Consider the following 16,171-nt stretch of genomic DNA (forward strand, 5'->3'; position numbering starts at 1 on the left):
TAAAGTTACAAAGAAACATGTAAAGAGCACTAATATACATATATGTATACTATTAGGTGCGTAGACGAAATGATCGCTGGAACTTTTTTCATTCCGTCTATCTCAGTGATGGGCAACTCAGCGCCCGCCAAATTCACTGACAGGCAACAGCGTGCAGCGTTCAGGCATATAGCAGTGATGGGTGAAATGTGTGAGTGAGAGTGCGTATCTATCATATGTCCCCAAGAATGAAAATTTCGACGACAAACGTATGAAACTATTATATATGAAGCTGTGAACATCGTACGAAAGATTTACAAGTTACAGAAGAGGCAATTATTTTTATTGTTTAAAGTTTGAATAATATTTAAGCCATGTTTTACTGAATTTATGCACATGTTGTTACAAATATATTCTAAACTCGTATATATAAGTAGTATTTAAAGCAATTGTTGTGAAATTTATTCAAATACTACTGTAAATTGGGCATTTTCTTCAGATTTTTTCAATAAAAACCAGTTAAGTGGTACATATGTGTTGTTTGTTAAGCCTATGACTACGACTATCTCATATTTTCTATAAATAAATAAATAGTAATTGGTAAACTTAGTTAAAATTGCATTAAAATAAATTTGAAGTTCAATTTCGCGCGAAATTTGAATTTGAAAAAGCGTGGGAAAGCTGCAAAAAATGGGGGATTTTCAAATTTAGTTCGCAAAATCACCACTAGTTAGCGCCACACTAAAAGTTCTAGAATTAGTTCCAATTCCCGCCACCGTAATTTTGGCAAAATCTCGAATTTTCAGTTTCCCGCGCTTTTTTAAAAATGTTGAGAATGTATTATTTTGCTATTATTAATTGTTTCTTATTATTTTGTTGGAAAATTGAAATTAGGAATAGGAGTGGAGATATTGCTGGGATACGATCAGGTTGTTTCTATCATTTTTGAATAAAAAGAAACATAAATGATTATTAATCTATGCGAATAATACTCTAATTTAGATTAAAATGTGCTGGAAGTGTTAAGAAGTCCCACAAGAATACACAAATATGTCTGTCGTGACGTTTCCTGTTTCCTGCCTCGCATCGCCACCACAGGAGCCCGCGGTTGTCCGACACTTGCTGATCGCCGAGGAAGTGGAGAAAAGAACTGGAGGGCGATGAGGAGAAGGAATGCTGCACGTATGTGATGTTTCCACTACAGCCATAGAAGAATCCCCTACCAACAGCCCATCAACAGCCCCATTAGGAAGGGAGACATATGACTTCGCAATTGTCCCCTCTCTCTGGTGTCGACTTCAGCCCTCCCATAAGACCGCGCAGTCTATTATATTATATATGTCTATGACTGTCACATATACGTATGGTTTAATTTAATTCATACCTTCTTTCAAAAGGAAAGTTGCAGGAATGTACGATACTTAATCCAGAGACTTTCATTTTAAGAATAGTTTTGTTTTTAATGTATCAATAAACTAAAGAATGATGTACAATTTAACGTAATGCTTCATAAATTTACATTAACTTTTCTACTTTTTCTATACGAACTATTTATTTGAAATTCTTAATAAAATTGATTTTGTAATTGTTTTTTAGTTACATATACAACAAATCAATTCCCTCTATTTCTTTTTATAGTTTCGTTAACGATTTATAGTTCGTTAAAGCACTTTTATCGTTATTAAATACGTGTACATATGCACATAAGTAAAGAAGGGTTTTTCTATTAGATAATACGTTACTGATATATGCAATGTTGCCGAAGCAAACAGTATTTTGGTCCGCATTCAACATTCCGCTGTTCGACCGATAGAGGAACAGCGCTGTGGATTGTTTGTCAATATCTTCGAGTTAGTTGATTTTTATTGGCTTTTGTGTGTAAAGCGATCATTTTACGATGACACGAAAGACTGAAAAAATCTCCTGACTGTAAATGTGTCACAATGTGTAGTGTATATGTATAAAGTACACAGATAATACTGTTAAGGAGAACGTCGTATATGTGCAATAATGCTACTTTTATATGCAAGTCAGGAATTCCATCTGTTTCATTAGGGAAAAGAATGTTTGGATATCTTGGATTACAAGAAACATCTGATCTTTTCTAAATTGATTTTTTTTTGTGTTGTACATTACAATGGATATTTAATAATTAAGGAACCAATTTTTCATGTGAAAAAGCAAGAATTTTTATTACATAGGGGAAAAAAGAACAGATAACCCTTAATAAAAGTTCCATAAATTGGCACTTTAATCGGTAAGTCTGTCAAATAAGTAATATTTTACGTTATCTTACACATATATTTACTTTAATCAAGGATTTATATAATAAATTGGTTGTTTTTTAAACAATACGATGTACATATAAGATTACGTATACACACGCGTGAATATGTTAAGTGATAATAAAAAATAATAAACGATTGTTTATGGTTTGTGATAGTATTAATTATTCTTATACACTAATTATTAAATATTTATTTTTAACAAATCATTAATTTAGTAAAACTAGTTGCGTTAACATATTTTATTTGTTTCAGGTACAATCTAAAAAATGTACATCAGAATGATACAACAAAGAAATATAGGTGGTTTATATAGTAAAGATGAATACATCCAAGAACTGTGTATCCTGTTTAGTTGATGCATGGAACATTGTCTTAGACAATTCTCGATTAACTTTATTGCATATCTTTTATCTTGCTCTTTTGGAGCAATCTTATTGTCATAAAGTAACCAGTGTTCATAAAATCACTTTTAATGAGGCTGAAAGCACGTATAGGAAGGCAAACTCTCTTTTGAGAAGGTATAGTGTTCTACAACCGACTTTCATGAACAATGAACCATTCGGGAAGTGGAAAACGTCAGGCGAAGGTTTTGGAAGAAAATTATTGGGACTGCAGTGTCTGCACATATAGAAATACAGCAGAAGCATTTAAGTGCCTCATGTGTGACGTCCGTAAGGGAACTTCTACGCGGAAACCCCGCATTAATCCTCAACTTGTGGCACAACAGGTTATGATTTAATTGCATTTCACTTATCACATTCGATACTGAAGACCCAGCATATGAGTCACATATCTCATCCATCTAACCGATGACTCACTATGTGTGGGTCATCATCATATTACCATATGTGAGTCACGTACAGACTGTATGTAAACATTGCTGGCTCCTGAGGATAGTCCTGTAATAATACATCGGTCTCGAATGTGTTGAATTCCTTCTACTTTTCATGGGGCACTAGTAATACAATTATCTTGTACACAGGTTGCACAGCAACAATATGTACCACTTTTGAAGCCGGGAAAGAAGGAAGGTGGAAGTGGTGGAAGTACAGCTAGTAGTGGTAAAGAAAAAGATCGTAAATTGGAGAAACCAAGGCGTAAAAATAGGCATCCACCTCGTCTAAAAAATATAGACCGCAGTACAGCTCAAACCAATGAAGTGACAGTAAATAATGTTACTGTCGTTATTACGGAATATAAGCCCAAAGTGAAGAAAAGTTCTGATCAGTCTGGTTTATCTAGCAGTGCTTCTTCTGAAAATGGAAGTCAACACGATTCTAATCAAGACTCTAGAAGTTTGGATATAGGAACTGATGCTTAGCTCAACACGCTATATCACATATGTGTATGAATTAATCTAATTAATATATTATATAATGTATGTCAATCTCTTTGGACTATGGTACATTTTATGGACAAAAAAAAACTATTTTTTCTATGTGTTGCAGGTTATATAACATTCAATGAGGTCAGACGTTTTATGCTATCAGTGGAATCATTGAATTTTTATGACTTCAATGTAATATAAGAAATGTGTCGTGTATTGTTGTTTCTTATTAACATCAAAATTATCTGGTCCATAACAATGATCTAGTTCATACTTCGACGCATCAACTGAAGTTGTACTTAATGTTATGTATTCCATAGTTTCAGAGAATTCTAAATTGCGAGTTTTAATATTAATTGAATATTTAATTTAATTGAATATTTTAGATAATTTTATTTGTACAACTTCGGATATTACTTACTCTACTTATATAATATTGACTGTAACAAATGCATTATGTGCATTAATACTGCAAATGGAATTTTATATATCCATTGTTGACATAACAATGTCCACATGACTTTCATTGAATCTGTAACACCACTGCCAGAAAGCATGTTGTAAGATTATCGTTAATTAGAATGTTTTAATGAACTCATTTATGTATGAGTTATATAATTTGTTTATTTAATAATTACTGTGACAGCGAACTATGAAACTGGCTTTGGTACGTATATACCTTGATCCCATTCCAAAATTATCGATATATAAATCTCGTTTGTTCCGAGCTTTATACTTTCGTAGAAATTAATACCAGTCGCCGCGCAGAAGTTTCTAGTTTGTACACGTGAATTATTATGCAATTAAAGTGCAGAGCATAATATAAAGTGATACACAGTTTTATAAATTTTAGAAACTATTTGATCTTGTAACAAATGAGTTCATTAGTTTTGAGTGTTCATGATTATTATTATGCTACAACACTTCAGAAGTAATTTTTACACTTCTTTCCACAATATACTTTAATAATATTAGAGTATATACATTTGATATACCAATTGTATATAAACAATATTTGAACCATCTATAAAATATTAATTTCTATTACTAGTAAAATCACAAAATTTGGAACACTGCAGTGGGATATGTGCTTTTATTATTGGTATAAATAGTTAACCATAAAAGCTACTAAGCTGGCACATACTAGTAACTGCCCAATCACTTTTAACTGTGATTTATAATTCTTTTTATATTTATTTTTACACATTTTACGTTACCAGGTAATAAATAGCATTGCCGAATTGAATCACAAAAAAAAAGTATTGTGATTGTAAGGACCACAAAATAACGGGATTATTTCATAAGTGTATGAAATTACAAAATGCCATACAAACAATTCTTCTTAGAATTGTGTAAAATGTATTTGTATGCCAGTTAGATTGAAATATAAAACGTAATTTGTCATTGAACATTAACAATGTACATCATAAACATGAAAGTAAACAATACTTTTACAAATATTTATACATAAGTACAGCATTACTCAAATAACAAAAACATTGATGGAATACGTAATCGTACAACATTAAGGAAAATTTATAATGCAAGTAAAATTCTTGTAGTTTCCATTTCATAAATAATTTGTCAGAAACATTATCAAAGTTATACTTTTTTTTATAAAACAAATGTCAAACCTATACTAAAAACATATTGATTACTAAATTAAAAAATTATTTTCATTTTACGTATACATAATATTTATGTACATATTAATCTTACAAGAAAGTGAAACGTTTAGGTGATAAATGTGTCTTCAAATTCTATTAGAATATCGCTTTAAAACAATATGTTCTTAAAATCATTACTTTACAGTTTACGAGTAGGGAATCCATAATTTCCAATATAATAGATATTTAGTAAACGTTAAAAACATACGAATTCTTGAATGATTTAATAATTTTTCGTATTTTTATGGTATTGTGTGAACATGAATCAAAAACATGTATCGATTGCCTTCACAATATAAAACTATGTTAATACCAAATAAAATTGGATTTGTGTGTGTTGCAAATGATTAGGATATTACTATGTTGTACAGATTGTAAAATTTTCGGAAAACTGTTGGGATTAACATTATATTATTACAAGAAAAGAATAAATTAAATGTTTTGAGAAGAAAATCTCGAAAATTTCATATGGCCTTCCAAGTACATTCCTTTTTGAAATTTTATTCGTATCAAATAATGTATGTACAAGTAAAATGTGAGAAACATGTGTATCTTAATTTGCAGTCTTCACAGAATTCAACTTTGATACAATTCATTCATTTGATCCTACATATTTACTTATCTTTTTTCTTTTTTTCCAATATTATTAAGTAACATTGATTCCATATTTTCTGTTACATTCATCACTTCTTCCTGATTATTACTTTCCGATATTCTATCTCCAAATCTCTCACGTACTATTTAACAAAAGAATATTAAGTTATATAAAAGTACAGAACAGTTATATACGTACACAGTGAAACTTACTTTCTGCTACTTCAGAAAAATTGAACACTCTAAGGTTGTGCGACTTATGATCACCACCGGCAGAAAAAACAAGAGGATCATTGGGATTTGATGCAAGACATAGCAAAGCACCAAGATTAGTTTTCTTCTCCCAAATAGAACATGGTTCTGCATGATTAATAACATCCCATACTTTTATGACACCATCGTTTGCTGAAGTAACAAGAAGACCGGGACACGAAGAACTTAGAGTCAAACCTGAAATCATAATACCATGACCACATTTGTAATTTGTATGATTAAATCTTATTTACATTTAAATGTCGTGAACAATACCTGTAACTTCTTTTGTATGAGCCTCAACATTCCAAATTGGTTCATCTTGTCTAATATCGAAGTACTGCATGTATCCATTATCTATGCCTGCCTACAGTACAAATATTAGAATACAATGATATGAATTTTATTATAGGTCTAAAAAAGTAATCATATTTGGTATACTAACTAAACAGTAATTTGGATCAAACTGATTCCATAATACTTTTTCTACTTCCCCTGATGTTTCCCAAGATTTCATAACACTTTGATCTCTGCAGTCAAATAATCTAACCATTCTGCATAAAAAGAATACACACTTGAATATATGAAGTGCATTTAGAAAACATTTATTGATTGCAAGTTAATGTACATACTTATCTGCACAACCTGTCAATAGCTGATGTGTTTCTGTTGGATGCCACTTTAGTGATTGAATTTTCTCATTGAAGGAGTCAATCTTATTAACAGGTGTACCATTTTCTAAATCCCATAACAAAACTGTTTGGTCAACTGATCCACTAGCTAATACATGTCTGAAAGAATAAAGATATTCACAATATAATTTGTTAGAATTTATTGTTACACACAAAAAATGTGTAATATATACTTACGTGAAATTTTGATTCCATGCTAAATCTAATACAGCATCCTTATGACCAATGCGTTTAAAATTTTTCTTTTTACTTGGTTTGCGTCCAAGTTTGTAAGCTGGTTCTAAACAATCGATTAAATCTAAATCCCATACTTCTATGATAGGTGTCATATTACCAATTGCACACAAATTACCTATAAAACAGTATATTATATATACATTTTTATTACTGCATAAGAAAAATATATTACACTTACTTGGTTTTGAATCTGCAGGATCAAAGTTAAGCCATTCTATACACAATGGAAAAGATGGTAGCAATATATCATGGTGACAATAAAAAGAACCTTCTGCTTCATTGTAAACTGAAAATAATTTTAAGACACATTTAATAAAACTTTAAAATACATTTCAAATTGCCACGAGGTAAAAAATTTCTCAGCTGAACAGAATTATAATTTATGTACAAACCAAATATTTCTAAGATGCTGGCATCTCCTTCAACATGCCCTATCAGTACAAGATTGTCGTCACTTTTTATGCCATCATCTTCCTTCTCAGAATCATCATCATTCCCTGTGATTAAAGGATCCTTCCCATCTTTACCAAAAGTTGCAATGTTACTAATATTGCAATGTATGTCACCCGCTGAATACCAAATCAGACATTGAGATAAGATTAAAGAAATGTCACATTATTGTACAATACATGAACTTTAAATCATACATTCTTCATCATATTTGTCAAAGTCATATTCATCAATTTGTGATTGTGTTTCATTTCTGCGCTCCACATTTTCATTCTGATCCTCATCTGAATCTGCATCTCTAAGAACATTACATTGATATTAAATTCTTCTCGACATGTAAACACAAATTACTTACTGCAATTTAGACTGTGTTTGCTTTATAATTTGTTCTAACTCTTTTGGTGTTAACTCAACCTTAAAATGTTAAAAACATACAATACATATAATGACATGTAAAAATTATGTTAAAAATTTTTCTTTATTAACCTTTTCGGGATGCGTAGCAGCTACACCTTTTTTGACCCAGGTTATACACGGTACAATATTCATTTTTATTTGATATATTTACAATAGTGTTTACGGGAAAAATATGTACAACTGTTTAAATAGGTAGGTATGTCAATGTGAAATTCTAAGCCAACGCATAAAAGCACGTGGCAAATCAGTGGGAAATGTATGACAATTTGTACAGCTAGGTTCAAAATAGAAGACCATCTCACTCCAGTCCCACTCCGACAACCTCAGGAATACACGGAAACTACACAAAAATTGTGAATAGCAATTGAATATTCTATTCATTTATGTTAAATTATTTAGAAACTAAGTAGATGTGGTTTAATATAAACTTTCCAGAAATTTATTACATTTATTTATGAATAAAATTTCTAGGCATTCTGGAACTTATATACATAAATAAATATATAAAGCATTGGATGATAGGTCTATTCTATACCTAGTCGGTGGTTATATCCTATAAAGTGAAGGAATAATTAGAAACAATGAAGAATAATGAATGAATTAATGATTATAAATTATAATCTACATGTTATCTAGCAACTCATTCTTTTAGAATTTCTTGTTTTTTCTACTGATTATACTGAATACGTTTTTCTGTTTAAAGATCAAGGACTTACGATCGCTGTGAGCAAATTCACTCAACATAAAAAAATCGCAATCTCGGTCGTGAATCAGTGAAGTTAAACACGACCGTGATCGTGATTCGGCGATCACTGTGATAAATCACCGTTAGTGATTTTGCACGCCATCTCTATACATATATAGCTGATCGAATTTCGTCTGAAGTGAGGAACGTTAGGAATGTCAGTGGTCAGAAGTGAAAAAGAATGATGTTTAATCAGCTGTTCACCTTCTATGATTAAATACTAATTGCTATTATACAAGTGTTGTTTATATTAAATTGGTGAGTACATTTGCCTACATATATTATTATAGATTAATTTCCGTTAGGGCTATATAGTAATAGTTTGTCATAACACATTCTACTTTAATAACCTTACAGTGTTTATCATCATATATATTATTTTACCCTCATATGATGGCTGAAGGATTTATGAATCAATTAGAATTTTTGTGGCATTAAGTAGAAAAAATTTATTACAAATTTCAGTGTCAACATGAATAGTTCAGCGGATCCTAGACGTCCTGAACGAGAGGTTAGGTACAAACCTGCTGCTGCATGTAGTCAAGCGCAACCAGGCGACATTTCAACGCCAGACTACATGAACATATTAGGAATGATCTTCAGTATGTGTGGCTTGATGATGAGATTAAAGTGGTGTGCTTGGGTTGCCTTATATTGTTCTTGTATTAGTTTTGCAAATTCTAAAGTAAGCGACGATACTAAGCAAATTCTTAGCAGTTTTATGTTGTCTATATCAGCAGTTGTTATGTCGTACTTACAAAATCCACAGCCCATGACGCCACCATGGGCATCAGCAATGCAATAAAAGTATTTAAAAGGTTCTGTGTTGTTTGATGATTATTTATTACTTGATATATTCTTTTTCTACTTTTAATAGTTTAAAACAAAAGAAATAGATTTAATGAAGTGACAAGAAATAAACAGGAAATTGATTTCATTGTTTTATTTCTTAAAAAGGATTGTACTTTATTACATTAAATGAACTTTCTTCTATGCATCACTTGTTCCTAATGATATCCTACAATTATCACTTATATTAAGTTTAATAAATATTGTTCAGAGTTAAATGTTTTTTTTCTACTTTTTACATAAATACAGTGATTTTAAAATTGCTGAGACTGCTAGTAGAAATCACGCTTTGTCATTCAATCTTCATTACATAATTGTCTTCTTTAAGTAGCTGTATATCTTACATTCCATGTATACTTTATACATACACGTTTTCAGTCCCATTTTTGCACTCGTTAAAAATGAGTAAAAAAGTAATCGCGACTATTTCAAAGTATGAATAAACCGTCTAATGTTTCTAAGTATAAAGTTCATATTAGATGATATAACAGAATTATACATGGACAGATATAAATGATAGATTCAAGTAACTGTTTTGTACCATTGTTGATTCTATTAAAAAATTGTACAAAAATGTGTCACTCCAAATTCGTGTGTTAAATAATATAATTATGGAATAGGCCGGTCTAACCGCCACACAATGTTCAGACAATTTCACGATGCTACAATATTCAGCGATTGCATAAGTGAAACCTAATAAAAAAGTTTATTTTCTTTTTTAAGAGCAAGGCATCTCAATTTGCATAAACTATTATTCATGTAGTACATTGCTGTTTTCCTAATTTTTTATGCGCTTTACGTGTTCTCTATTTACACATATACTACATATATATTTATTTATTTATTTATTTTTTGCGTTCAGTTGGCAGAAAAGTTTTCCCGAATTAAAAAATACTTTGTTTCGTCGATGAAATAGCTGTTTGTACAAAGAGAAAGAGAGTTCTACGATAAAAATCGAATATCATTCAAATTTCACTATCTACATCCTCACGTGACGAATTTTCCAGAATCCTTATTATCTTCTCCCCCTTAACATTCCGTTTAATACTTGACTGTGGATTCATCAACTGTGCATAGAGTTTCAGCGAAAGATCATATAAAAGGAGGCTGCAATATGTGGCCCCTCAGTTTTAGAATATTTCAACAGTCCATCCCACTTACTCAAGGACTCATGAAAGCAATTTACAAATGATCGCACAAGACTGCGTGCGGCTATTGGCACAGATACCTCCTAATAGTTACTTTACACCTATTCTGGCCCTTTCGCTTATGGTCCCCGATCGGTCGAGAATCGTCTGCAATTAAACGCTACTTTCTCCCCGACCGACCAGCGTGATCGGATACACGTACTTTTTCCGTTTTGCGCTAAAAAACGGCGAACCGTGTTGCCCGTGCGTGGGCGTCGGCGAGAGTCCACGCAAAAGGGGCAACGAAGCGTCGCCGCTCAACCCGGTCGCGTCGAATTTCTTCTTCCATTCCGCTCCTAGATCCGTTGCTGGTGCCATGAGGCCTTTGCACTCTGGAGAACTTCTAACGCTGAGGAACACGTCGTTACTGCTGTCACGTTGTCCAGAAGAACCCTAAAAAATACATATCTTCCTGCACACTTTTAAATTTAAATTCTGCCCTACTTTCAAAGGAAGTTTACAATTGAGCCTGGTGCTTTTTTGAAATAAATCTTAGGTCAAAATGTAGGCTAATTATGTGTGTTAACAAAGTCTTGAATATTAGCCACCAAGACGCTCCAACTTTGTTATTAAAAATGCCTTTAAAGATTGTACATGTGGAGACATTCATGTAGCCATTGGTATATTTGACACAAGTTGTGTATATTGCACCTTGGCTTCGTAAAAGTCCAAACTGGAGCCGTTCGTCTCGTTCTCCTCTTCAGCGTAGCCCGGCTGTACCCGGTTCGACGCGTGGGACGCTCCAGAGGAATGAGAAGAGGTGTGGGACGAAGAATTTTCGGACAAGTCGTCTCTACAGCAGGCAGCCGTGCATACTCTTTGCTCTCTGCAATGTTTTATAAAATTTATACGCGTTATTAATAGATTTGTTCACTTGTCCTCTGAAAGTCACTTTTATCATTATCACTAGCGGAAAGTTCGTATGATGAAGAATTTCGGACTTTTCTTTCCGGAACCAACTTCGTTCGATTTAGGAACAAAGTATTTTTATAAGAAGCTTTCAACCCAAGAAAATCTGGGATTCACAAAGGAACTTCGGTAACCCGAAAACCGAATTTCCAATTTTCCTGTAAACTTTGCAAGATTTGACTCCGACAGGAGGATCAGGCAATATTGACTACTTTTTGGTTTTTCTGTGTGAAAGCAGCCCTTAAAGAAAATCGGAAAGTTTACAGAAAAATTAGAATTTGCAAATTATCAGAGTTCCCTTGTCGATATGGTTTTTCTTTTTTAATCCCTGGTCAAAGTAGGTACCTTCTGACAATGACCGAGTCCCGTCTTCTCGGCACTGGCGGCGGAAGACCAGCGGTTAAGCTTCTGGCGCTCTCGTAGCTCGCCTCGCTATTCCCGCTGCTTGTATTACTGCCGTTGTTTCCCTCCCTCAGGAAATAATTCTTCGCCGAGAGCATAGCGAAGTGAATGTTGTTCTTCAAGTCGTCCGCCGCCGTTGACAAGTTTCCCGAAATCTTCGGGGTGCGTCTCATCGGTCTTGGTGGTGGTACAGGTGACGGTGGGTTGCTGGACGCCTCCGACAGTGTTTCCGGTGTCGCTAGCGGCGCTGTTCGGGACGTGTCGTCCCAATCGGTCCGTCGATTTGGCCTTCGTGCAAAAAACGCAACGCTCAAGATATTACAGTTGATTGCCACAGGAACGGCGGGGGATTGCAGCTAAAGGGAACAATTTCGATTCCAGGAACAACAAAACAGAAGACAATTGTCCATGGAACAAAATGTTTCTCCCCACCTGCAATCCTCCAATAGACACGATCACTCAGAATCTATTTTCGTATGTATTCGACAACCTTACGGTGTGCAATGATATCGGTTTATATATATGTGCGCGACTGTCAAAGCGGTGAAATACTGCGAGTCGGTGAAATAAGCGATTGTGAACGAGAGCGTGATGTATTGTATAACTCCGATGTGATTATTCGATGAATAAGGATTTCATTATGATAACGAGGATTTAGTTATTAGAAAGTGAACAGTGTCATTGTGAAATTTAGCCGAAAGTATCCTGTCGGGTTCGGCGTCTAGACGAATCCACACCAGGCAAGAATATCTAGTACGATCAAATCTAATTACAATACATATATATAAGATCCCGAGAGAGTTCGACCGTCCAACACAATTCTTCGCTCCTTTAAATCCATATCAAAGTTAAATCCTAGGTGTCTTTCTCTCTCTTTCTTCGGTCGTCACAGCCCTCCGATTAAGGAAACTGCGCGTACACACACACGGTTTGCGTTGTTCCAGACATAAAAGTGCTATTCTTACAATTTACATTCCTCGGCCCTAGGCGTGTTCAGCAGCTCGCTGGCCAGGCTGACGTACTCCCATGGTATACCCCTGGAGTCGACGCTCAGCTCGCGGCCGGCCTGTGGGAACTCCGACGGGCTCTGTAGGGACGTGAAGCTGGTCTCCAGGCAGAGTTTGTGCGGCGGCGTACCGGCCAGGTTGCTGGGATGGGATTTCACGGGGCTGGATGAGGACAGCAACGCTCTCATTTCCTGTTCGATCTCCATCTCCTGGATCTCGACGACCTCGCGCGCCTCGGACGCCTCCGTGGACGATGCGTGGCCGGAAGCGAGCCTCTGCGGCTTCGCCGGCCCCAAAGTGGTTACAACCTGACATATCCACACGGGGTGTTGCCATGTTACGGTTAAACGTTTCACAAGACTCGAACACTTCAACCTCGTCTACGACTTTGATAATTTATATCCCTTCCGTTCTCGAACATCAATGCGATAGTAGCGATGGGACCTCCCAAAACGATTCGAACGTGTTTGGACTTCTACCGGCACCAATAGTTTGAACAGGTCCAAACAAAGGTTGAACACGAGGAGGCGTTCGAACTAGGGCTGTTGTGAATATTCGAATATTCAATATATTCGAATAGCAGTAGAATCGAATTTGATATTCGAATCATTCGGACATTCGACATATTCGGATTATACAAAGTATTCGAATTATTCCAAATATTCGAGGTATCCGACATATTCTGATTATTCGGAGTATTCGGAGTATTTGAATATTCGAAGTGATAGAATTTTTTATTTTACTAAATAGGAATCTGAACATAATATATTTCCTCTAACCTTATCGTGAAATTCTTTTCACATTGGCCTTTACAATTATTTGTGTTTCAAACGTTAAACCTGAATTTTCGTCAGAAAGTTTCTGTTATTCGAATACTCCGTACTATTCGACTTATTCGAATCCCCTCTACTGTTCAAATTATTCGAATAGTTCGAATATTTGAAGACTTACAGTTCTAGTTCAAATTTAAGGTCAGAGTACAAATTTTCCAAACATTTCCAACTCATTTCGAGACGCTCGAATCGGCCAACCGACTCGAAATAATGGGGCGTCAGAGGATTTAACTTGTTGCTTGATCGATACGAGCGATTTGAAACGTCTGAACTGTGTCGAAAAGTTTGGACCTGACCACCTAGTTTGAGTGCCTTGCCACGTTCAAACTATGTTTGGATCTGCTCGAACTTGTTGTGCTCATAGAAGTCTAAACATGTTCGTAACCGTTTGGTCGTGGCCCCATCCCTATCTACGAGCTGTCGAATAATTACGATGGGCGTCTGGAACTTTGAAATGGTGGCGCAGGAGGTATAATATTTAACTGGCAATTATATAGATACTTGTGCAATGTAAAAATTTTCTTGGTTTGCCATCATATTTTTACGAATAATATTCCTATAATTTCTAGATTTACTTTTAATAACGAATGCTATTAATCGAATAAGACAGGAGTTGTTTTAAGTGGAACTGAGAGTTTGTTCGAATAAATTCGCGTATGGACTCATTTTTGCAAGGAGAACCTTAATAATTCACTGACTATAATTTCATAAAAATGTGAGGAAATTTTCATATTGCATTAGTGTTAGAATTGTCCAAACTGATACGTCGTTTTAACCCCGTTTTAAAATTCTCAGGAGCCAGCGAGTCCTTCGATTAGTGTTCTATTTCAATTACTTCCAATGTGTCTACTTTCCACGGCGTGAAACTTTCGAAGCTTTTCGAATCGTGTGAAGCGTCTACTGTGATTGATTTATCAATTCACAGACATTAGTTCTATAATTCCGTACCGTTAACATTGAAAGTATTCAGTCGATTTTTATCGAGTTTTCGGAAACAACGAAGGGGGGTGTAATCAAACGATTGGTACGTATCACGGTCTCTATGTTGACTTTAAATTAATGGATGCTTGAATGATATTTGATAGTTCGGGAACATAAAATAGCGTCATCGAGTCAATGGGTTTAGTCAGGTACTGGAATATCCAATCGTGCGGTTTGGTAATATCGATTGTTCACCTAGAAGATACTAGTGGTACGCTAAGGGTGATTCTGTAATAACTGAACCATCTATCAAGGGTCGAACACTAGAAAAATATTATTTTATTTACGTATAATCTCGATTTTTATCTTAATCTCGAAAAGGAGGAAACCTTTCGCCTTGTACTCTTGATGGAGGGATATAATGTAGCTGTAAAATAAACTATCTAAATTTTGTTTCAGGTTAGTATTTTGTTGGGAATGTTAATTAAAATATGTGCTTTTCCTACTAACAAAATGATTCTAAGTTATTAGTACCATTTTTTTTTAAACTTTTAATTTCATTATAAGTCCAATGATCTAGATACTTTACAACCACACTATACCGTTTCCACTGACTACGAACGCGCTATACTGTTCACGGAAGTGTCAATTTCACGACTGTTTTTAACGGAAGAAATAGTCGACTGAAAATTGTATGGTTCCACCGACCATGGTTTTCAGTAACGAACCGTATAGCACCCATTCTTTATACTTTCACAAAGTAATTTTGCTGAGAGGCAAATTAGAATTTCACGACAGTTGGTACGTGTATACGCCTTTTTTCGGTAATACGATCCAGTTCCGTGTCGCGTGGATCCGAATCGACGATTATAAATTTTTAATTCCCATTATGCAAACCGAAAATTCCGAGCGAGTATTCGTGAAATATTTAACGGGGATAATAGAATTTCCCGGAGAACTCAGCTAAATATATGGAAAGTAGGATAATAATGGCTCGGATGTACAACAATAGTTAAAAACTCGATTATACATGTAATTTATCTAGGAGAGAGAACATCGAATCGCCATTTTTATGCTACAAAGGAATGTGGCTTGCATGAGTCCATTTTCGCTGTGAAATATATTTTTTTTCAAATTTTACAGGATACAAAGATTACGCACTGAATAGCTAGAGCCAATTTTAGCTTTGTTGAACATTACTTGCGATATAATATACAGAAAATTAACCCGTTAAAAGGATTCTTTTCGATTTTCGATACACCGAAGGTTCAGTAAAAACGATCCGATGAAAATTATTCGATCTAATTTATACTACTACAGAATCTACTATAAAGTTAGATTTAGAAACGGTCGGATAAATATACAAGGTAACGAAAAATTATAGGAAGATAGAGTTGATTATAGAATTATAGGAA

The 16,171-nt window shown here is 34.4% G+C and overlaps 4 protein-coding genes across 4 annotated transcripts in view; 2 read left to right on the top strand and 2 right to left on the bottom strand.

Moving 5' to 3' along the window:
• Positions 1 to 2,573: 2,573 nt before the first annotated feature.
• LOC107190379 (YY1-associated factor 2) lies at positions 2,574 to 3,588 on the top strand. The gene is made up of 2 exons (XM_015579177.1): positions 2,574 to 2,994; positions 3,250 to 3,588. Exons 1-2 carry the CDS (start codon positions 2,818 to 2,820, stop codon positions 3,586 to 3,588), a joined length of 516 nt encoding a protein of 171 aa, XP_015434663.1. The 5' UTR covers positions 2,574 to 2,817.
• A 2,149-nt stretch (positions 3,589 to 5,737) lies between these two features.
• On the bottom strand, positions 5,738 to 8,173 carry LOC107190357 (periodic tryptophan protein 1 homolog). Its single transcript, XM_015579152.1, has 11 exons — positions 7,973 to 8,173; positions 7,842 to 7,900; positions 7,684 to 7,784; positions 7,429 to 7,605; positions 7,215 to 7,322; positions 6,977 to 7,151; positions 6,740 to 6,898; positions 6,553 to 6,661; positions 6,384 to 6,474; positions 6,069 to 6,305; positions 5,738 to 5,998 (listed from the first exon to the last, which is right to left on the bottom strand). The coding sequence occupies exons 1-11, from the start codon at positions 8,033 to 8,035 to the stop codon at positions 5,880 to 5,882; spliced, it is 1,398 nt and encodes a 465-aa protein (XP_015434638.1). The 5' UTR covers positions 8,036 to 8,173; the 3' UTR covers positions 5,738 to 5,879.
• A 610-nt stretch (positions 8,174 to 8,783) lies between these two features.
• Positions 8,784 to 9,460, top strand: LOC107190366 (protein Asterix). Its single transcript, XM_015579160.1, has 2 exons — positions 8,784 to 8,906; positions 9,114 to 9,460. Exon 2 carries the CDS (start codon positions 9,121 to 9,123, stop codon positions 9,451 to 9,453), a length of 333 nt encoding a protein of 110 aa, XP_015434646.1. The 5' UTR covers positions 8,784 to 8,906; positions 9,114 to 9,120; the 3' UTR covers positions 9,454 to 9,460.
• Positions 9,461 to 10,737: 1,277 nt separating this feature from the next.
• Positions 10,738 to 16,171, bottom strand: part of LOC107190341 (sn1-specific diacylglycerol lipase alpha) — an 89,488-nt gene continuing 84,054 nt past the window's right edge. Inside the window, exons 13-16 of the mRNA XM_015579134.1 lie at positions 12,961 to 13,310; positions 11,939 to 12,283; positions 11,336 to 11,510; positions 10,738 to 11,077 (exon numbers count right to left, since the gene is read on the bottom strand). Of these exons, the coding sequence (XP_015434620.1) occupies positions 10,799 to 11,077; positions 11,336 to 11,510; positions 11,939 to 12,283; positions 12,961 to 13,310 (1,149 nt within the window). The 3' untranslated portion in view covers positions 10,738 to 10,798. The remainder of the gene's footprint in view (positions 11,078 to 11,335; positions 11,511 to 11,938; positions 12,284 to 12,960; positions 13,311 to 16,171) is intronic.

This window comes from Dufourea novaeangliae, unplaced genomic scaffold, assembly GCF_001272555.1.
Source record: "Dufourea novaeangliae isolate 0120121106 unplaced genomic scaffold, ASM127255v1 scaffold177, whole genome shotgun sequence".
NCBI lineage: Eukaryota > Metazoa > Arthropoda > Insecta > Hymenoptera > Halictidae > Dufourea > Dufourea novaeangliae.

Coding starts and splice junctions, on each gene's coding strand:
- LOC107190366 (XM_015579160.1), top strand. CDS start 9,121: ATGAATAGTTCAGCGGATCCTAGACGTCCTGAACGAGAGGTTAGGTAC.
- LOC107190379 (XM_015579177.1), top strand. CDS start 2,818: ATGAACCATTCGGGAAGTGGAAAACGTCAGGCGAAGGTTTTGGAAGAA. Junction 2,995..3,249: donor CTCAACTTGTGGCACAACAG/GTTATGATTTAA, acceptor TCTTGTACACAG/GTTGCACAGCAACAATATGT.
- LOC107190357 (XM_015579152.1), bottom strand. CDS start 8,035: ATGAATATTGTACCGTGTATAACCTGGGTCAAAAAAGGTGTAGCTGCT. Junction 6,899..6,976: donor GCATGGAATCAAAATTTCAC/GTAAGTATATAT, acceptor TTATTCTTTCAG/ACATGTATTAGCTAGTGGAT. Junction 6,662..6,739: donor TTGACAGGTTGTGCAGATAA/GTATGTACATTA, acceptor CTTTTTATGCAG/AATGGTTAGATTATTTGACT.